The 21,546-nt window shown below is 44.1% G+C and overlaps 1 protein-coding gene across 6 annotated transcripts in view; it reads left to right on the forward strand.

The window, feature by feature from the left end:
- LOC139539759 (A-kinase anchor protein 13-like) overlaps positions 1 to 18,360 on the forward strand; it is a 149,900-nt gene extending 131,540 nt beyond the window's left edge. For 2 of the 6 annotated variants that reach the window (XM_071343025.1, XM_071343030.1), the window contains 20 exons: positions 1,419 to 1,486; positions 1,642 to 1,705; positions 5,009 to 5,174; positions 5,428 to 5,540; positions 5,807 to 5,953; positions 8,318 to 8,571; positions 8,683 to 8,808; positions 9,227 to 9,344; positions 9,468 to 9,719; positions 9,932 to 10,008; positions 10,772 to 10,953; positions 11,169 to 11,251; positions 11,362 to 11,562; positions 12,204 to 12,368; positions 12,459 to 12,529; positions 13,155 to 13,199; positions 13,453 to 13,503; positions 13,687 to 14,151; positions 14,485 to 14,824; positions 15,571 to 18,360. In XM_071343025.1, coding sequence (XP_071199126.1) covers positions 1,419 to 1,486; positions 1,642 to 1,705; positions 5,009 to 5,174; positions 5,428 to 5,540; positions 5,807 to 5,953; positions 8,318 to 8,571; positions 8,683 to 8,808; positions 9,227 to 9,344; positions 9,468 to 9,719; positions 9,932 to 10,008; positions 10,772 to 10,953; positions 11,169 to 11,251; positions 11,362 to 11,562; positions 12,204 to 12,368; positions 12,459 to 12,529; positions 13,155 to 13,199; positions 13,453 to 13,503; positions 13,687 to 14,151; positions 14,485 to 14,824; positions 15,571 to 15,629 — 3,047 coding nt within the window. In that variant the 3' untranslated portion in view covers positions 15,630 to 18,360. The remainder of the gene's footprint in view (positions 1 to 1,418; positions 1,487 to 1,641; positions 1,706 to 5,008; positions 5,175 to 5,427; positions 5,541 to 5,806; positions 5,954 to 8,317; positions 8,572 to 8,682; positions 8,809 to 9,226; positions 9,345 to 9,467; positions 9,720 to 9,931; positions 10,009 to 10,771; positions 10,954 to 11,168; positions 11,252 to 11,361; positions 11,563 to 12,203; positions 12,369 to 12,458; positions 12,530 to 13,154; positions 13,200 to 13,452; positions 13,504 to 13,686; positions 14,152 to 14,484; positions 14,825 to 15,570) is intronic. The other 4 variants (XM_071343027.1, XM_071343028.1, XM_071343026.1 and 1 more) reach the window with 4 other exon arrangements.
- Positions 18,361 to 21,546: the final 3,186 nt, after the last annotated feature.

The following is a 21,546-nucleotide window of genomic DNA, read 5'->3' on the forward strand; positions in this document are numbered from 1 at the left end:
AGGTACCCCAAAGTATAACTTTAAAGTATTTTTACCTAAGTACTTTACACCACTGCTCCTCTCTCTGTTCTCTCAGACTCATTTTGAGAGATTCAGTCTGTCAGGATCTGTGTTTGACACACAATTAAAACAACTCCCACAAGCTGGCCACAAAAAAAATGGACACACACCCTGTTGCACAGCACAGTCCCCACACACTGTTTAAAACCTCCAGCAGGGAGAGAGCAATAGCACAGTCCCCGCTCACTGTTTAAAACCTCCAGCTGGGAGAGAGCAATAGCACAGTCCCCGCTCACTGTTTAAAACCTCCAGCAGGGAGAGAGCAATAGCACAGTCCCCGCTCACTGTTTAAAACCTCCAGCTGGGAGAGAGCAATAGCACAGTCCCCGCTCACTGTTTAAAACCTCCAGCTGGGAGAGAGCAATAGCACAGTCCACGCTCACTGTTTAAAACCTCCAGCTGGGAGAGAGCAATAGCACAGTCCCCGCTCACTGTTTAAACCTCCAGCTGGGGGAGAGCAATTGCACAGTCCCCGCTCACTGTTTAAAACCTCCAGCTGGGAGAGAGCAATAGCACAGTTTCTGCTCACTGTTTAAAACCTCCAGCAGGGAGAGAGCAATAGCACAGTCCCCGCTCACTGTTTAAAACCTCCAGCAGGGAGAGCCTGCTCATTGTTGTGTTTCTCCCCTCTTCCCATCTCTTTCCTCCCTGAAGTGTTGTTGTGTTGGTGTTGTTTGGATGGGCTTGACTGGAGGTGGAGTGGAACACTTTAAACTCTATGGTCTGTTCATACTCTACACTCAGCCTTGATTCCTCTGTTTTATGTTTTATGTTGTTAGGTCAACTGTTTATATGGCGCCTGCTCTGAGTTCCCCTCACCTTAACCTGGGTGTGTCTGCTAACTGTGTTCAGTAAACAAGACTTTGTAGTTGTTCAGAGGTCAGACATGGAGTGCTGGGAGACGTACTGTAAGACAATGTACCCTGTCTGAAAAGGGAAACTAGGCAGAAACATAGAAAATATGTTTTTCTTTACAGAACATCATACCATTTTGGGACTTTTTCTAATTATTTTATGCAGCCTAAAATCGGGTGTAATCTGGATGAAGACATTTTCTCAGTGTACAGATTAGAGTTTCCTCTTGCTGCCTGTTTGTGTCTATAGTTCAGGGTGGTTCAGGTGAGCATTGTTGATTTGGTATGAGTCACACCACCAAACTATCAGGTTTTTTACACTGTTGTGTGATCTTGTTGCATTGAAATTATATTATTTACACTAGTAGCAAGTAGCAACTTTGTCACCTGATGAAGGAGGAGAGTGGGATGGGTAGACCTGACTACTCTGCTTTTCCTGCAGTCTTTAACAGATGTTTCTACCAAATCTTTGTCCTAATGTTGTTTTTCTTCTGATGATTTCAGACTGCAATGCACAGGTCCATAAGGGCTGCAGAGAGCGTCTTCCTGTGTGTGTCCAGGTCAAAATGAAGGTAAGCTTGCCGTCAGCTGGCTACAAGGCTACTTCGTTCAAACACACAGGAACAGAATGCGTCTGTGCGGGATCAGTCTCTGTCTATTGTGAATGAATGGGTAACAGGCTTGTTAATGGCATTGATGTATTGTAATACCATACTGTATTTTTCAGCAGCAGAAGCAGCAAACGGTGCCAGATTCTGCGTCCATATCCGGAGTCATGTTGAGAAGTAAATGTAATATATTTATTTGTACAGTTCAGATGTACAGTTGAAGTTGGAAGTTTACATACACCTTAGCCAAGTACATTTAAACTCCATTTTTCACAATTCCTGACATTTAATCCTAGTAAGAATTTCCTGTCATAGATCAGTTAGGATCACCACTTTATTTTAAGAATGTGAAATGTCAGAATAATAGTAGAGAGAATGATTTATTTCAGATTTTATTTCTTTCATCACATTCCTAGTGGGTCAGAAGTTTACATACAGTGAGGGAAAAAAGTATTTGATCCCCTGCTGATTTTGTACGTTTGCCCACTGACAAAGAAATGATCAGTCTGTAATTGTAATGGTAGGTTTATTTGAACAGTGAGAGACAGAATATCAACAAAAATATCCAGAAAAACGCATGTCAAAAATGTTATAAATTGATTTGCATTTTAATGAGGGAAATAAGTATTTGACCCCTCTGCCAACAAGGGTTTTGCCACCAAGTACTAAGTCATGTTTTGCAATCACAGAGGTCAGATGTTTCTTGTAGTTGGCCACCAGGTTTGCACACATCTCAGGAGGGATTTTGTCCCACTCCTCTTTGCAGATCTTCTTCAAGTCATTAAGGTTTCGAGACTGACGTTTGGCAACTCGAACCTTCAGCTCCCTCCACAGATTTTCTATGGGATTAAGGTCTGGAGACTGGCTAGGCCACTCCAGGACCTTAATGTGCTTTTTCTTGAGCCACTCCTTTGTTGCCTTGGCCGTGTGTTTTGGGTCATTGTCATGCTGGAATACCCATCCACGACCCATTTTCAATACCCTGGCTGAGGGAAGGAGGTTTTCACCCAAGATTTGACGGTACATGGCCCCGTCCATCGTCCCTTTGATGCGGTGAAGTTGTCCTGTCCCCTTAGCAGAAAAACACCCCCAAAGCATAATGTTTCCACCTCCATGTTTGACGGTGGGGATGGTTTCTTGGGGTCATAGGCAGCATTCCTCCTCCTCCAAACACGGCAAGTTGAGTTGATGCCAAAGAGCTCCATTTTGGTCTCATCTGATTCAACACGTTCACCCAGTTGTCCTCTGAATCATTCAGATGTTCATTGGCAAACTTCAGACGGGCATGTATATGTGCTTTCTTGAGCAGGGGGACCTTGCGGGCGCTGCAGGATTTCAGTCCTTCACGGCGTAGTGTGTTACCAATTGTTTTCTTGGTGACTATGGTCCCAGCTGCCTTGAGATCATTGACAAGATCCTCCTGTGTAGTTCTGGGCTGATTCCTCACCATTCTCATGATCATTGCAACTCCACGAGGTGAGATCTTGCATGGAGCCCCAGGCCGAGGGAGATTGACAGTTCTTTTGTGTTTCTTCCATTTGCGAATAATCGCACCAACTGTTGTCACCTTCTCACCAAGCTGCTTGGCAATGGTCTTGTAGCCCATTCCAGCCTTGTGTAGATCTACAATCTTGTCCCTGACATCCTTGGAGAGCTCTTTGGTCTTGGCCATGGTGGAGAGTTTGGAATCTGATTGATTGATTGCTTCTGTGGACAGGTGTCTTTTATACAGGTAAGAAACTGAGATTAGGAGCACTCCCTTTAAGAGTGTGCTCCTAATCTCAGCTCGTTACCTGTATGAAAGACACCTGGGAGCCAGAAATCTTTCTGATTGAGAGGGGGTCAAATACTTATTTCCCTCATTAAAATGCAAATCAATTTATAACATTTTTGACATGCGTTTTTCTGGATATTTTTGTTGTTATTCTGTCTCTCACTGTTCAAATAAACCTACCATTAAAATTATAGACTGATAATTTCTTTGTCAGTGGGCAAACGTACAAAATCAGCAGGGGATCAAATACTTTTTTCCCTCACTATACCCTCAATTAGTATTTGTTAGCATTGCCTTTAAATTGTTTAACTTGGGTCAAGCGTTTCGGGTAGCCTTCCACAAGATTCCCACAATAAGTTGGGTGAATTTTGGCCCATTCCTCCTGACAGAGCTGGTGTAACTGAGTCAGGTTTGTAGGCCTCCTTGCTCGCACACACTTTTTCAGTTCTGCTTTTTCAGTTCTGCCCACAAATTTTCTATAGGATTGAGGTCAGGGCTTTGTGATGGCCACTCTAATACCTTGACTTTGTTTTCCTTAAGCCATTTTGCCACAACTTTGGAAGTTTGCTTGGGGTCATTGTCCATTTGGAAGACCCATTTGCGACCAAGCTTTAACTTCCTGACTGATGTCTTGAGATGTTGCTTCAATATATCCACATAATTTTCCATCCTCATGATGCCATCTATTTTGTGAAGTGCACCAGTCCCTCCTGCAGCAAAGCACCCCCACAACATGATGTTGCCACCCCCGTGCTTCACGGTTGGATGGTGTTCTTCGGCTTGCAAGCATCCCACTTTTTCCTCCAAACATAACGATGGTCATTATGGCCAAACAGTTCTATTTTTGTTTCATCAGACCAGAGGACATTTCTCCAAAAAGTACGATCTTTGTCCCCGTGTACAGTTGCAAACCGTAGTCTGGCTTTTTTTATGGCGGTTTTGGAGCAGTGACTTCTTCCTTGCAGAGCGGCCTTTCAGGTTATGTCGATATAGGACTCGTTTTACTGTGGATATAGATACTTTTGTAGACAGACCTTGTCTCCTTCCTGAGCGGTATGACGTCTGTGTGGTCCCATGGTGTTTATACTTGCGTACTATTGTTTGTTCAGATGAACGTGGTACCTTCAGACATTTGGAAATTGCTGTTTTCTTTTCTTTTCTCATGATGTCAAGCAAAGAGGCACTGAGTTTGAAGGTAGGCCTTGAAATACATCCACAGGTACACCTCCAATTGACTCAAATGATGTCAATTAGCCTATCAGAAGCTTCTAAATCCATGACATAATTTTCTGGAATTTTCTAAGCTGTTTAAAGGCACAGTCAACATAGTGTATGTAAACTTCTGACCCACTGGAATTGTGATTATAAGTGAAATAATCTGTCTGTAAACAATTGTTGGAAAAATGTTTTGTGTCATGCACAAAGTAGATGTCCTAACCGACTTGCCAAAACTATAGTTTGTTAACAAGAAATGTGTTGGGTGGTTGAAAAACGAGTTTTAATGACTCCAACCTAGTGTATGTAAACTTCCGACTTCAACCTTATGTCTGTCTCAATCTATGCAATGTTAATATTTCCCCCCAAAAAATCCCAAGTACTGTATTTGTTTTTATGTACAGTATATTTGTATTTATTTGACTTTGTGCATGTAGAATTCCTGATATCCTTATGAGTTCTACTACTCTACATGCTAACTGTATTTGTGTGATCAGCTACATCATCGACATCGTCTCGGGAGCGTCCGTGGTCTGCCATCTTGTCCCCTGATGACCAGGCCATGGTTACGGTGGCAGCGGTGGTGCCTCGCAGGAATCACAGCATCCTCCCCTTTAACAAAAGCAACTTGTCCAAGAGCATCTCCATCAGCAACATCGCAGGGTGAGACACAACGCCACTCAATCACCAACCAACTCACTATCGCCCCTTACATACTCGGGTTGTACAAATGATGTACATTTTCATGCTGACACACTCAACAACAATACTGTGTACTCACAAGTGTTGTGTCAAATGCATTGTGCATCAATTGTACAACCAGAGTGTATACACAACTTATGTTATCACTGTAACAGTCCCTCCTTCACTAACTCTGTTTCTCTCTTCCACCCTGTCTGTCTGTCTGTCCATGCAGGCCATTGATGGATGAGATGCCACTGAAGGGCCTGAAGTACCTGTCCCAGTCCACAGACTCACTGCACAAGACCTCCAAGGTCAATGAGTCCACTGAGTCTCTCACTGATGAAGGTAAGGTAGTGAGCTGGAGAGTTATCGCTGTGACAGAGCCTGTATTTGCTGTACTCTCTTTGTAGGGATCGGTTCAAAGGAGTGAGCAAATATGACATGTTCGGATTTCCTCTGTTTTCAGCTGTTGTTTTGCATGACTTTGTATTGGTTCCCTTTACAGCATATGTGAGTGTAGGAGAGCACGTGTATGCTTACAGTACATACAGTATAGCCACTCCTGCCGTCCATACTAACTGTTCCTGTGTGTGTTATGTGTGTTGTCCTAGGGACTGAGATGATGGACAGCCAGCTGATGGGAGAGTTTGAGGCAGAGTCTAAGGATCTTGAGGCAGACTCCTGGACCTTCACTGTGGACAAGAAGTATGTGAAGGGGCTCAAGAAGGAGGTGGTCAAGAGACAGGACGTCATCTATGGTAGGAGGGCAACTCTCCCAATCCCACTCATTCCTTCATATGTTCCCATCCTTTGTTTCAGTCAAACAATTTATTTGAGAAGTTACAACATACTTTTTACACTACATTACACTTCTACCCTACCCAGGCCCTATTGCTTCTGCTAAATTTAAGACCCGGCCCTGACCGAAGCCTGAAATCAAGCCTGCTTGGGCTGCTCTGCACATGGCGACTCTGTTTTTGAGTATCCATAGCAACGGCTCTGCTTGGGCTGCTCTGCTCAATGAAGAGACATGAGTAGCTGTTAGCTACTTTTTCGTCACTCAACTCTGACAAAACTCAAGGAACATTATTATTTTCTGTAAAATAATCTCTCTTGTCTTATATTTGACGAGGTTGAAGCACTTCCGACGCCATGTTATGATCTTAATCATATATGACTGTACTGCGCAGCACAGCACGCGTAAATGTTCAGCTTCTAATTGTTAGTGATCAATTTAGTCCTGATGTATAATGTCGGGGCGTTGGACTCGGGTCAGTTAGCAGAGCTCAACCCCCACCCCCATCAAAGTTGCCCATCCCTGAAATACATGGAGTACACAGTGCAATGAAGTGCTTACTTGCATGTTCACATATAAACTTGCATATAGAATCCCTATTAATTTAATAGGATATCTGTGGGACTAATAGTAAAGATTTGTCCTTTTTACTTTTAAAATGTATTACCTTTTAATGTGGCATAAACACAACCAGTCATCATGTTCTCATCTGATTGTCAAACAATCACTTCAATAAGTTCCTGTAAGCCTGTCTACTCTAAAATCATTCCTACATCCATACACTGCACTGTGCACCCGCCATTTGATGAGTGGAAAGAGACATCTGTTAAGGCGCCCGCATACTAGGTCCACTTTGCTCCTAGCAGAACTCAGCTAGGCGAAGCGAACGTCTGTGCCTCGCATACTCCCTTAAAAGACCTTTGCTTGAAAAATGAGAAAAAAGCGGCAACATTACTGTTTGTGCCTCTTGAGATGCCGTAGCAACAACAAATAAATACATATTTATTAATCAAGAAATCTGTAATAAATGTTGATGTTCTTGCCGAGGAGGTCTTAGTCGCTTACATCAAACTAAGATGTTCGGTGCATTATTTCTCGTGAAAAAATCTGCATGAAAACTAGTCGTCTCTTGTTGAATGACAACAAACACTTAATTGAAGAATCCCGTTCATAGTTCCCACTCCTAAGAAAAAAAATGATGTTCGAACAGCCGAAAAAACCCTGCTGAACACCAACACCAACAAAAACCCAGTGGTGGAAAAAGTACCCAATTTACATTATTGAATAAAAGTAATGATACCTTAAAAGAAAATTACTCAAGTAAAAGTGAAAGTCACCCAGTAAAATACTACTTGAGTAAAAGTATAAAAATATTTGGTTTTAAATGTACCTATGTATCAAAAGTAAAAGTATAAATCACAAAAAATTACTTATATTAAGCAAACCAGACGATACGATTTTCTTCTCTTTTTTTTAACGGATAGCCAGAGGCACAGTTCAACACTCAGACATAATTTACGAACAAGCATTTGTGTTTAGTGAGTCTGCCAGATCAGAGGCAGTAGGGATGACCAGGGATGTTCTCTTGATATGTGTGTGCATTAGATAATTTTCCTGTCCTGCTAAGCATTGAAAATGTAACAAGTACTTTTGGGTGTCAGGGAAAATGTAAGGAGTAAAAAGTACATTATTTTCTTTCGGAATGTAGTGGAGTAAAAGTAAAAGTAGTCAAAAATATTACTAGTAAAGTACAGATACCCCAAAAAACTACTTAAGTAGTACGTTGAAGTATTTTTACTTAGGTACTTTACACCACTGCAAAAATGACACAAAATGTTTTCATAATGTATGCGCTGTTTGGACTGGGAAGCATGCGACAGGCTTTACAAAACACCCCAACATGTAATGAATGACATTCAGTGATGGTCATTCATTAGACTTAACCTGAATGGATGGGTCCACTGCTGTCCGCGTGCATCTCCATCTTGGCCACTCACCTCTACCTTCGCAAAATGCCACCATTGTCGTCGAACCACACCGCATTTCGAACCACACGTTCTTTTCATGCGACTGACATGTGGTAATGATAAATAAAAGTGTAATAGCTGACAGTTTATTTGCATCTTTGTTTAATTATTGTGATAGGGTCATGTAACCGGTACGGCGTATCCCCACTAGTTATTTTGACGGTACTCTGTACCGGACCGTACCAGCTTACTTTCACCCTGGGGTTAAACACAATGTGAGGGTGTTGTTAATTGGGATTTTGCACTATAACCCACTCTCTACCTCTCCCTCCTACCCTTTCCTTCCTGTCTCTCTGCAGAACTGGTCCAGACAGAGATGCACCACGTACGGACGCTGAGGATCATGTCTGAGGTGTACAGTAAGGGCCTGCAGAAGGAGTTGCAGCTGGAGGCCCTGACGGTGGAGCGGGTGTTCCCCATGCTGGATGAACTCCTGGACCTACACACAGACTTCTTCACACACCTCCTGGAGCGCAAGAGGGAGTCTTCAATCGAAGGTCGGGATGACGGGAGCTTCCTCATCCACAAGATAGGAGACGTCCTTGTCTCACAGGTTAGCAGGGGGAGACTGTTTTTCGGCATGAGGGGTTTAGTGATCATTGTGCAAATGTTGACTAGTAGACTAACCTGTAAGTTAATCTTAGATGGGTTGTCTGGTCTTCAGTTCTCAGGGCACAATGCGGACCGCATGAAGAAAGTCTACGGGAAATTCTGCAGTCGCCACAACGAGGCAGTTAACTTTTATAAGGAGCTTCACACCAAAGACAAACGCTTCCAAGCCTTCATTAAGGTAACTAACTGCTCTTTGTTGTACATGGTTATACCCTCTACAACCACTGTGATTATTAGTATTTGACCCTGCTGGTCATCTATAAAAATGTGAACACCATGTTCTGTTATAATCTCCACCCGGCACAGCCAAAAGAGGACTGGCCACCCCTCATAGCCTGGTTCATCTCTAGGTTTCTTCTACTTGCTGTTTGCTTGCTTGCTGTTTGGGGTTTTAGGCTGGGTTTCTGTACAGCACTTTGTGACATCAGCTGATGTAAGAAGGGCTTTCTAAATACATTTGATTGATTATAAGCAGTATGAAAAACATAACTTTTTCCACCAGGTGGTGCCACTACACTGTTGTAATTTTATTGCATAAACCTGCAGTTGTTTGAAACAGAATATTGATATCTGAATTGGATCGGTCTGTTTTTCAGAAAAAGATGAGCAGCACAATCGTCCGAAGACTAGGCATTCCAGAGTGTATCTTATTAGTGACACAGCGAATAACCAAGTACCCCGTGCTACTACAGAGGATACTGCATCACACCAAAGGTGAGGCCTGGTGTTCTCTATTCCTTGAATGGCACTCGTACACTTACTTTGTGAGAAAGAGTTGTGATGTCTCTCCCTCTGTGTGTGCTGAAGTGACATGCAGGTCTTCTTTCCCTGATGCAGAGAATGAGGAAGACCATGACGATATAACCCAGGCTCTGAGGCTGGTGAAGGAGATTCTAAATGCAGTGGACAACAAGGTGAACGAACACGACAAGAAGAAACGGTTGAAAGAAGTGTACAGTCGTACGGACAGCAAGTCCATTCAGAGGATGAAGAGTGGCCAGATGTTTGCACGGGAAGACCTGGTGAGAGGCAGGAGGCTGCTGCATGATGGACCACTGCAGCTCAAGAACTCTGCAGGCAGACTAAAGGGTACGGGATCAGCCTTGTTTATCTCTGTCTCATTCGCCTTCTCTGTCTCTCGCTAGGTTTCTCTTTCTTTCTCATTCCCTCTCTCCCTCTCCTTCTATTTTTTTTTCACTCTCTCTGTCCTCAATTTCTCTCACTCTCTCCCATTCTCCCTCCCCCTCCCTCTCTTGCCCCTCCGTCCTCCACTGATCCTGAACCTTTGTTATTTTCCTCAGATGTCCAGGCCATGCTGCTGTCCGACGTGTTTGTGTTCCTCCAGGAGAAAGACCAGAAATATGTCTTTGCCTCACTGGTATGTTATTTTTGTTTTTCCCAGCTCAATGTTTCATATGTACCACACTTTGTAGAGAGCTGTGCCCACTTCATGTTAGTTTACACCAAGTTTAGCTTTCTGTGCTGTTATAACACCAGTCCTTCAAGGTTTATCTACACCTGCACCGTGCTTCTACACCTGCATTGCTTGCTGTTTGGGGTTTTAGGCTGGGTTTCTGTACAGCACTTCGAGATATTAGCTGATGTACGAAGGGCTATATAAAATAAACTTGATTTGATTTATCCAGCTCTATTAATATTGTGCCTCGCAAGGCCGTTGCATTCTAGATGTACATTTTAATGAAGCAGTATATTGGCTTGGTTACACTCTTTGTAGAATCTTATCTTGCAGTTTTTTACCATTCACTTACGTTTGGAGTTTTCATTCAGCTCCCCTTTCCTTGGGCTTCACATTGAATTTCCCTATAGTAGCTTCCATAGAAACCTCCCACTGGTCTATAAATCCTTCAATAAAAACCTGGTCTATACACCCTTCAATAGAAACCTGGTCTATGCACACTTCAATAGAAACCTGGTCTATACACACTTCAATAGAAACCTGGTCAATACATCCTTTCACCTCCATTCTCTCTCTCTCTCTCTCTCTCTCTCTCTCTCTCTCTCTCTCTCTCTCTCTCTCTCTCTCTCTCTCTCTCTCTCCTCTCTCCTCTCTCCTCTCACTCCATTCTTCCCTCTTTCTTCCCTCTTTCTTTCCCCTCCATCCACGCTCTCCCGTCCCTCAGGACCAGCGGTCCACGGTGATCTCCCTGCAGAAGCTGATTGTGCGTGAGGTGGCTAATGAGGAGAGGGGTCTGTTCCTGATCACAGCGGGGATAGAGAAGCCAGAGATGGTGGAGGTGCTGGCCAGCACCAAGGAGGAACGCAACACCTGGATGCAGCTCATACAGGACGCCATGCACTCCATGTGAGTCAGTTAGACAGGAACACACATAGAAATATAATGACTAGAATGGGGAAAACCAATCAGACCACAGCAATTTGATTATAACAAAAAATATCTGTAATTCTATACAAATTGTGTACCCACAGATACACAAATATATACGTAGAACATGTTTGTTTTATACTACACATGCAGTGTAAATGGTTTGATTGATGGAGGATTGTGTGTGTTAACAGAGAGAAGGATGATGATGAGGGAATCCCCAGTGAGACCGAGGAAGACAAGAGACTGCTAGAGACCAAAGCACGGGAGATTAGAGGTAAAACCTGTTCTGTTTTTTCATCAAATACTATATAACCTGATGGATATCCTCTGTCAGTGTTGTGTATGACAGGTATTAACCACAGTGTATGTCTCTGTTCCTCTCAGAGCTGCTGAGGAAGAAGGATGAGCAGATCATGAGTCTATTGGAGGAGAAGGTGAAGGTGTTCAGGGAAATGTGTGAGGGTGGCAGCAGACCAGCAGAGGAGACCAGACCAACCCAGTCTATCAGGACCAGAATGCTGTTTAGAGCCACCCCAGATGACATCACCAAGGGAGAGCCCATCATGAAGGATGCCCTGAGGGAAGGTGAGTCAGAGTGGACGGTCCTCGGGCAGAGACCACACACAACACAGATGACCCTTTATTCATTCAGTGCTCACCTATTGAATTACCTCGACACATGGCCAACCAGTGATTTGCCCCTAAAGACACACAGGACCAATCAGAAACAATCAGGAAATTACCCGAAAATACCCCTAATATAATATAATGCCGGTAGCAGCTGAAAGACCAAGGCAGAGAGATTACAGAATACTGCCGAAAACTCATTATTGGCTAAAGCCAGAGTGATATATGGTTACTTGTCATAGTTATTTATATCAGCGTTTTCTCTCTGTAGACAGTGATGGAATTAATGCATAAGCATACAAATGGACTGCTTTAACGCTGCAGGTTGAGTAATGAGCCAGATATTGATATTTTTTCTCCTGGTTCCCTTAGAAACCCAGTTTATGGAGGTCTGTCCGGGTTTCTTCAACTACCTAGAGTAGTGTGTGTAGTCGTTACTGAAATCATACAGTATGGTGTGTGTACATGTAGCCATAAAAGGGTCACAAGACCTGGCAAATAGTAATAAAAAACAACACACAACTGTGAATGATTTTATGTCACGTTATTTTATGTCACGTTACACGTCCTTATGTGTGTAATTTGTGTGTGTGTTTCAGTGGAGACTCTCCATGTGCTGGTGAATGGAAGTCTGGGCGGGGCCGTGGGGCAGCAGGTGTCCAGTACCCAGGATGCATCAGGGGGCAGTGTGGGGCCGGTGTGTCTGCCTCGCCGCGCTGAGACCTTCGGAGGCTTCGACAGCCACCAGATGAACATCTCCAAGAGTAAGGACACATCACCCACTCCTACTCCTCTCCCTATGTACCCTGACTGTCATACTGTAGCTGTGGGATAAAGGTCTCTTTTTATTCCAGACGGAGAGAAAGAAGAGGGGGATGACTCATTAGACCTTCGGAGGACTGAGTCAGACGGCGTGTTAAAGAAGGTAATTACAGTAACTGTACATCTCAGAGGTGTATGTGTGTGAGTCACAGCAAAGGAATGAAAGGAACAGAGAAATGCTTGTAGACCAGCTTAGACACACACACACACACACACACACACACACACACACACACACACACACACACACACACACACACACACACACACACACACACACACACACACACACACACACACACACACACACACACACACACCTTTGTTCATTAACTCCTGGCTATTCTTTATAACTATTATTTCCTAACCAATGCCATCAGGAAGGATTTAATCTTGCCTGTGACTCAGTAGGCCTGGTCCAGTCCCCCATCACCACCACTGACATTAACAGACAGACATTATCCCAGCCCGAGGCCCTGGGCTGGCTGAGCTGAGCTGGTCCATATTAATAAGGCTCCATTAGGCTAGGTGATGCCCCCGGGCTGGGCTGAAATGTGTGGGAGCAGTGCTGTGCTTTTAATGCCTACAATCTCCTCTGCTCAGGCCTCCCCGGCAGGCAGGTGGGCTCAATCTCTTCCTTTGAGGGGGTGATTAACATGACCCCTCGCTTCAGCAGCTCTGTTAATATCTCAGTAACTAACTGCAGCTGTACTTGTCTTCTTCCACAGGGGGGCAACAACAACCTACTGCTGCTGCTCAAGAGGAACAGTGAGGTAGGTCTGACTCCCACGCTATGTTACACTACCAGCATACTGTACATCCTTGGCTGACTGACTGGCTGGCTGACTGACTGGCTGACTGGCTGCGTGAGCGAGGCATCACTACCTGTTCCCACAGACAGGCCTCTAGTTGCTGCTGTACTGTATTATGTTATTTCATAGGAAGTATATTATTGTGTGTATGTTCCTACTGTGTAACCATACACAGGTACATGTTTATGATCTCTCTTCTTGTCTTATAATGTAGCAGGTCCTCCAGAGTGTCACACACCTCCATGACCTCCTCAGCACACTGCAGGTATATCCACTTCTCCTCTCTTTCATACAATGTTCTCCTCGCTTCTTCCCGTTTCCTCTCCTCTTATGTTAGATAAATCACGCAGAGCTGTTAAAAAGCACACTGACATACAAAAACTGTCCATTAGTATGGATGTCAATACAACTTAATGTGTTTATAACCGTTGTTACTGTCCTCCTGCAGGCAGTGGTGGTGCAGCAGGACACCTTCATCGAGGACCAGCGTCATGCTCTGGCTGAGCGGCCAGCCTCGCGCCACTCCTCCACCTCCTCCCTGTCCTCCTCCTCCTCACGGCCCAACTCCCTGATTGAGCAGGAGAAACAGCGCAGCCTGGAGAAGCAGAGGCAGGAGGTGGCCAACCTGCAGCGCCAGCAGGTGGCCCACGCTGATGAGAGGAGGAGGAGGGAGAGGGAGTGGGAGGTGAGGGAGTCGGGGCTGGGCGACAGGGAGGTGCAGGTGAAGGAGCAGGAGGAGGAGACAGTAAAGAGGCGTAGGCAGATGGAGGAGGAGAGGAAGGAGCTGCTAAGGAGGAAGGAGGAGTACCAGAGGGATCTGGAGAGGCTGAGGGACGCCCAGAGGAAGCTGGACAGAGACAAGGAGACGCTGCAGCGGGAGGCTGAGATGGTGGAGCAGATGAAGAAAGCCGAGGTGAGCTGGATCGGTCGACACGGTTCTCAAAGAGGGATACTGCTCACTGGTCTCTGTCTGTTACCTTACATTACAGAAATCAAATAACTATTATGTAACAAAATGTAACCACAATGGACTGACTACACATGTAGCTATGTAATGAAGGCCTTTAAATAACCCTTTACCTACCGCTTACCATAACCACCTGGGTTCAAGCCTGAGCTTCTAATCCTAAAACAGCTCAACCTTGACTCCTAGACATAATCTCTTCCTTCAAGTCAGATTCCATCATTAAGTTGCTGTGAGGCTTAACTGCCTACTTGTTATTGTATGGTTTGGTTTGATCTGTAGGTAGAGCAGGCACACAGGACCCAGCGGACGCCCTCCACCACCTCAGAGGAGTCCATGAAGTTTCAGAGCTCCACCTCTCTGGATAAAGAGCCTGGAGGAGGGGAGGCAGAGCTGTCCTCCTCCCCCGCTACCAAAGAACCCTTCCTCAGGATGGGCTCCAAGAGGAAAGGGAAGAACCTGAACCCCTTCTCCTCCTCGTCCTCTTCCTCCAACGCCAGCTCCAAGGCCCAGAGCAGCACAGAGGGCCAGAACCAAATCCCTAACCGCCTGATGCAGATGGCCAAGACCAAGGACAAGGAGAAGAAGAAGAAGAAAGGGAAGGGGCAGCAATCACAGCCAGGTACCATTAGCACCAGCCAGGTACCAGTAGCACCAGCCAGGTACCAGTAGCACCAGCCAGGTACCAGTAGCACCAGCCAGGTACCAGTAGCACCACATATCTTTGTAAGGAAAAGAGAGCCATGGGAAAAGTTGAGTTACCTGTGCTAGGCGCTATACACTGAGTGTACAAAACATTAAGAACACCTGCTCTTTTCATGATAGACTGACCAGGTGAATCCAGGTGAAAACGATGATCCTTTATTGATGTCACTTGTTAAATCCACTTCAATCAGTGTAGATGAAGGGGAGGAGACAGGTAAAAAATGTTTTTTAAGCCTTGAGACAATTAAGATATGGATTATGTATGTGACAGTGTGCCTTTCAGAGGGTGATTGGGCAAGACAAAATATTTAAGTGCTTTTGAACAGGGTATGGTAGTTGGTGCCAGGCGCTCTGATTTGTGTCAAAATGCAGTTCTTGACACGAAGGGTTTTTCACACTCAACAGTTTCCTGTGTGTATCAAGAATGGTCCACCACCCAAAGGACATCCAGCCAACTTGACACAGCTATAGAAAGCATTGGAGTCAACATGGGCCAGCATCCCTGTGGAACGCTTTCTACACCTTGTGGAATCTATGCCCCGACAAATTGAGGCTGTTCTGATGGCGAAAGGGGGGAGAGGTTCCTTATGTTTGGTATACCCGGTGTATAAGGGATGTTGTTACAGTCTAACTAAAGTATATGTCTGTCTTTCTTCTCCACAGATCCTGAAAACACTGGGGGCACAGAGCCTCAGGGCGACGGAAAGATCTTCTTCTGCTGATCCCTCTGTCATCCACTATCCCACAATGCCCCACACTCACTGCATCAACTGACTGCCAGACCATGTAGTAGTGTGGCCAGATAGACATGCACCCCATTGACATACTGTACCCTACCCACTGACCTGGACCTGGAGGGGTCGGCCATGGCCATGGACAGGATGTACAGCTTGAGCACTTCCTGTGAACTTATTACGGAACCATGCAGACACTTCCCGCTTAGTTGCCACTGAATTGTCAAGGTGTAACTTTTGGATGAAGATAATTCGGGTTTGATTCTGTGGTGAAGCTGCAAGTCTGCTGTGGCATGGATTGGATTGGTATGCATGGGTTGGTTACTTTGGTGTTTGATAGTGTTCAGAAATGATTTGGACAGTTTCAGGAATTTTACCATGGCTAGAAGAAGATTTAGCATTCATGAAGTATACAGTAGCTGACATTCGTTTTCTATGTGAAGGGAAGATTTAACAGAGCAGGTGTCGTAGGGGAGTGACTGTGGTAGAATGTTCTGCATTTCACAAATTCAAGTATACCCTAATAGCCAATATGACAAAAGAGAGCATACAGTACACCCTATTCAACAATTCCAGTTGAGTGAGTAAAGCTTATGTAATAGTGTTTATTGACATACTTCTAAAGGTATTGCTTAACACTGGGCCCCATAATGCTTCGTTCCCGCCTGTAAGGAACTACAGCCTCATTTCTCCCATCAGCACTACATCAGTTGTAAAGAAAGGCAACTCAAGGCTAGAGAAGACATGACTAACCACAGAGTCCGAGTTGTGAGAAGAGGATGAATGAGTCTGGGAGAAACGGAAAACAAGACAAGCCAAAGAAAGAGAAAGAATAGCTTGTAATGGAGGAGAGAAAAGAGAGAGAGAGAGATGAGTGACGAAGAGGAAGAGCTGAAGAGAGTGTGTAAGGAAGCGAAACTCAAAGACATAGTGGCTGACTTGCTTTTGTCGCTATTGTCCACTTTGCAATTGAATATAATGATGATAAACTGTTAGACGCTACGGTTCCAGCTGACTGAATGGGTAGAAGAAACATTTGCGGTACTTGTTTCTATTCCTCCACTGCACACTTGAGTTTGAATTTGTGAACCCTTTTATTTGTCAATCACTGCAATGCAATACTGGCACAGGGTTTGAAGTTGATGATAATATTCACTCTGTTACAAGTGGCAAGACTTCCTGCTTTACAATGAGTGACAATCATTCAATATACACAGACTAAATCGAAATCCAGACTGATTAAGGGATATCTATCTCACAAGAATGGATTTACAGAAACAAAAATTCTGATTACATTTTTGGGTAATATTTTAATGCTGATATTGGAATAGATTAATCTAGCCCTGACCAACCATTCCCATTGGAATTACACTGATACTGTATATCTGCCTGCAGGTCAGGCTGTTCGTCTATTAGTAAAACCAAACCAAACCTTTCCTCTGTACAAAACCCCATATTTCCCTATTTTCCCTGCAGTCTGCTCTAGTATTGGTAGCCTGTGGTACCATAAGCTCTCTTGTGCCTCTCAAATAGTCCAGAATAATTAATGTCCCTGTATTTTCTTCATTTATATTTTTCCGTCCATGCTCCAGTCTTGGGTTTTGATCCATATAACCAGGGGTGCATTATGCACGTTTCTCTTTACTGCTGATGAGCAGAATTTAAAATGAAAGCACAGCAAAGTCCTCTTCTGACTCTGTAAAACTGAAATATGGTGCTAATCATCAGTCACATAGGCTGTGTTTACACCCAATTCTGATCTTTTTATCACTAATTAGTCTTTTGACTAATCAGATCAGCTCCAAAAAATATATATGGTCTGATGGGTAAAAATACAAATTAGTGGAAAAAATATCAGAATTAGGTTGCCTGTGTAAATGCAGCCTAACTATTCTGCTTCTTCTTGTCTGTGTTGGTTTATCTTGTTTTGACCATCAGATGGCGCTGTGGCAATCTTCATAATTCACCACCACTATCTACTCTGTGGGATTTGTCATCTTGATATTTCACAACAATTCCCCCTGGTCATATATATGCAAAGTGAATCACCACGTTAACATGGTGTTTTATGGCCTTGTTTAGTGATTTTACAAAAGTGAAAGCATAGGGAGGGATCATTGGCATTTTGATTGATTGGTTCATTCACACTTACTGACTTGCCTTAATAGACATATTCCGCTTTTGACAGGTGTGAACGTTCTTAGACCCTACCCTTTATCACTTGATATTCTTCTGGGAATATCTGCTACTCATCCCTTCAACAACTGTCATGGCCGTCTACAGTATAGATGTTGAGCAGTGCTACAGTTGCTCTGAAATGTTGTACATGATGCATTGTGGCAAATGCAGAGATAGGGGAGACCATTATGATCAAATTGAAATGCACTAGAATATTAGCCAGCATCTGTGATGAGTTGGAGTGGGTTTTACAGTTATACTGTATATCTGTGCTTTTAAAGTAATTTGTTGTTTGTACTAAAAAGGTACAATTTGTATTTCTTGCGGAATTTCATGTAAAAAGAAAAAAAAGGGCAAAGCAACCATTATGTAAATATGTGTCATGTACAAATTTAACTTTTAAAGTATTGTTTGTGGATTTTTGGATCGATTTAAGCTTTTTATAATGAGGCTTTATTTATCAGTGTCCTCCCTGTTTTGGAGGTATAAAATGTAAATTCATTTTTCTCTTAATAAATAACTATTATTGTTTGTCAACTGAGATTTGTGTCTGTGTCTATTTTCTCCCTTTGTCTTTGTGTGTTAATTGTTTGTTCTATAATGGAATGTCTTTGGTGTGTCTCTTGGCCAGTCGAGCAGGACAACTCTGCACGGATCGTGTTTCACAGTTTTTGGGTGAATGTAGGCCTTAATTGACTGGCTGATGCCAGCTGCACAGAGGGTATGTTTGATTTGACCACCCGTTACTCTCTTTCTCTCTCTCTGTCTCTATGATCCTGTGCTGTCTAGTTTCACGAGGTACCTCGCAAAACTGCCATTCCTCTGCAGGGGACGTTGTCTTTCTTCACGCTTGTGTGTTCCACTCCATGGACAAGATGGAAATGTACTTGTCTTTTTCGCTCTAGCATGCTTTTTCATCCACCTCACTGACAGCTCTTTAGGCTGAGAGTGGCTTCAGGAGGAATTCTGTGGTAGAGGGTATGACGGAGTCCACTTCTGGATGTGACTAGCCCTGCCTTTGTCAGTGACAATAAGTGACCCTGCCCAGCTGGCCTACACCGTACTGCACTGCGCCGAGGAGAAACACAGGACTTCAAGGTACGAGGATGGGAAGATAAGAAACTGTTTTCTAATCAGATCCAGTCAATCTCATCCTGATTAAAGAATGTACACATTTTTTCTCTGGTTGATAATACACAAAACAGCTAAACTAAATAATGTTTTCCTTGGCTTATACCAGTGGTTTAACTAACACATTATGCTCTCTATTTCTGCTTTCTATTATTTTGTCCAAGATGATTATCCATATTTGACTTTGAAAGTTTTTTTGGATACGAACAGCTTTATTTTAAGCCGTGATGAGCATTCTCTAGCAGCTGCTGTGAAATGCCCCACTCTCAGGTCCAGATCTATATAATTCCCAAAGCTCCAGCCTACAAGATGTCTGCCATTATATCTTCACCTAAGCACATATTCATCTTTGCTAGTATGACCTTTTCAAAGTGCTTCCAAATCCCCCTGGCCCTCCCTCCCTCAACTGCAGTGAAAGAATGACTGGGCGACCTGTCACACCGTTAGAATGTGAGCAGAGCAGCAGAGATTTGGCTTGTAAAGGATGATATTATCATGCATTGCTCACTGTCAGTAGTGACCTTTATCTAGCTCCTGGTGCCAATTGGTGTGTAACGTGAAAGAGCCATTCTAGACTGCTCCATCTGAGGGAAGAAAAGAAAAAGGGACAAACAATAGAAACCTGACTCTTTATTGTGTTCCGTGTCGACGGGCATATAAATACTGTCCGTATGTTCGCTAGAATAATAGTGGCAGACTGGTGTTGTGCTCCGATATGGGCATGAGTCATTATTCTTCTTTTACATATTATAGTACAAACCTCAATGAGCTGCTCTCTGTGGTAGTCAACTTACAGTATGTTATGGCAACCTATCTGCCCCAGTTGAGTATGGAAACCTGTGTATATATAACATGGGAAACACCTTGATACCGGATGAAGAATATCCTCCTGATCTTAGAGAATGTAGAGGCATCAAAGAAACATAATACATATTAAGATGTATTAAAGAGGCCAGCCTGTATGGTATTGAGCTATTTCAATATGATAACAACTTTAATGAGACAGGCGGTCATCTCAGATGGATGGCTGACTGATGTCTTTGTTTTACAATGAAAGCTGTATAACTAGCCAGCCTGGGTTTATACAAGCCAGTACCTCGTAAATCTCACAGGTGTCACGTTCTTTTGTTCATTCCATATATATCACATTGGAAGCACGACAGTGCAGTGCCTCCCTGTCTCTCCCATTCCCCCACACACCACGCAGGCAACACCCTATGGGTTATTATTGAACTCAATCACTGTCTGATGGAAATGGGAGGCAGAGGGTCTGAAGCCATTTCCATCCATCTCTGGGCCTCCTCTCCCCGGGGGCAGCGATGATTAGGCTATGGTTCATAATTTACCCCTCAGCGGCTCCCATCATCGGCAATCATATTTCACCTAGACTCTTAAAGGTTCAGAACTAAATTGCTTCCGCTCTGCAGCTCTCTCTCTCCTTCTCTTCCTGTTTTTCTCCCTCCCTCTGTTCCTCTCTCCTCCTCCACCTTTTCAATCTCTATTTCTGCTAATTTGTTCTCTATACCTGATCTGCTGAATAGATTTTTTGTTGTTGTTGCCTTTTCCATTAATCATAAATGATGGCATTAGGGCTATATTGATCCCGGTGGAGTGGCAGACAGAGAAGGGATAATAATGCTCATCCAGAGAGTTTCTGCTTATTTTTCAGGCTGTTAAAAGAACATGTCTTTCTTCTGAACCAGACCTCATTTTTTGTAAGGTACATGCACTTCAAAAGCACTTTTCCTCCCTGCCCATTATTGGTTTTCTATGACCTCCCACTGTGCTGTAGCAGCCAGGCAGTAAGGCAGTCACACAGCTTGGCATGTGAGCACATCCTTGGTGTGATATGTGAGGGGTTTGGTCATCATCTTCTGTGCTCCAGCAGATGCTGCCCTTCTCTGCATGCTCTGTAATTTGGCTGTGTTTTCCCCAACGACCGTGTTCTACTCACCAGCCCACCACAACCAACCCCAATTCTCCTCCAACATCCTCTAGCTCTGTGGGGGGGACATGGGGGGGATGAAATTAAACGAGCATCTTCTTCGCCACCCCAAATTGGAGGGTGGAGGATTATGCAAGATGCACACACACAGGCCACAATAGAATCTATGGGTTGTAGCCGCAGCTGAAGGAATTAAATTGTTTTCGCTCCATTACGGCTGTCAACAAGGGTATTTTAATTTGCCGGTTCACTGGGAGCTTAGCGCTCGCTCTGCTGTTGGCGCTGGACTAGCAGGGGCTTTGGAAGCTTCTGGGATTGTGTGTGCATTCATTAGCACTAGGCTGACCAGGCACTGCAGCCAGCTACTGGTGAGCAAGCAGGAAATTTCAATCGCTGGGGCACAACAATAGATCAAAGGGCCTGCAAGGCCAGTTGAAAATGTGGGAGTCCATTGGGCTCCTGGTGAACATGCTCTTTGAGAGAGAGAGGATGAGTTCATCGGCATGCCGATCAGGGGTTCCAGGCTCCACCATGTTTCTGATGGAGCGTTGCTCTGCTCTGTCCTGGACAGACCAGACGGACTGCTCATTGATCTGACTGGGCCTTCTGGGGGAGCTGCACTCCACAGCCCACTGGGTGTCCTCTGACCAA

Source organism: Salvelinus alpinus, chromosome 15, assembly GCF_045679555.1.
Source record: "Salvelinus alpinus chromosome 15, SLU_Salpinus.1, whole genome shotgun sequence".
In the NCBI taxonomy this organism is placed as follows: Eukaryota; Metazoa; Chordata; class Actinopteri; order Salmoniformes; family Salmonidae; genus Salvelinus; species Salvelinus alpinus.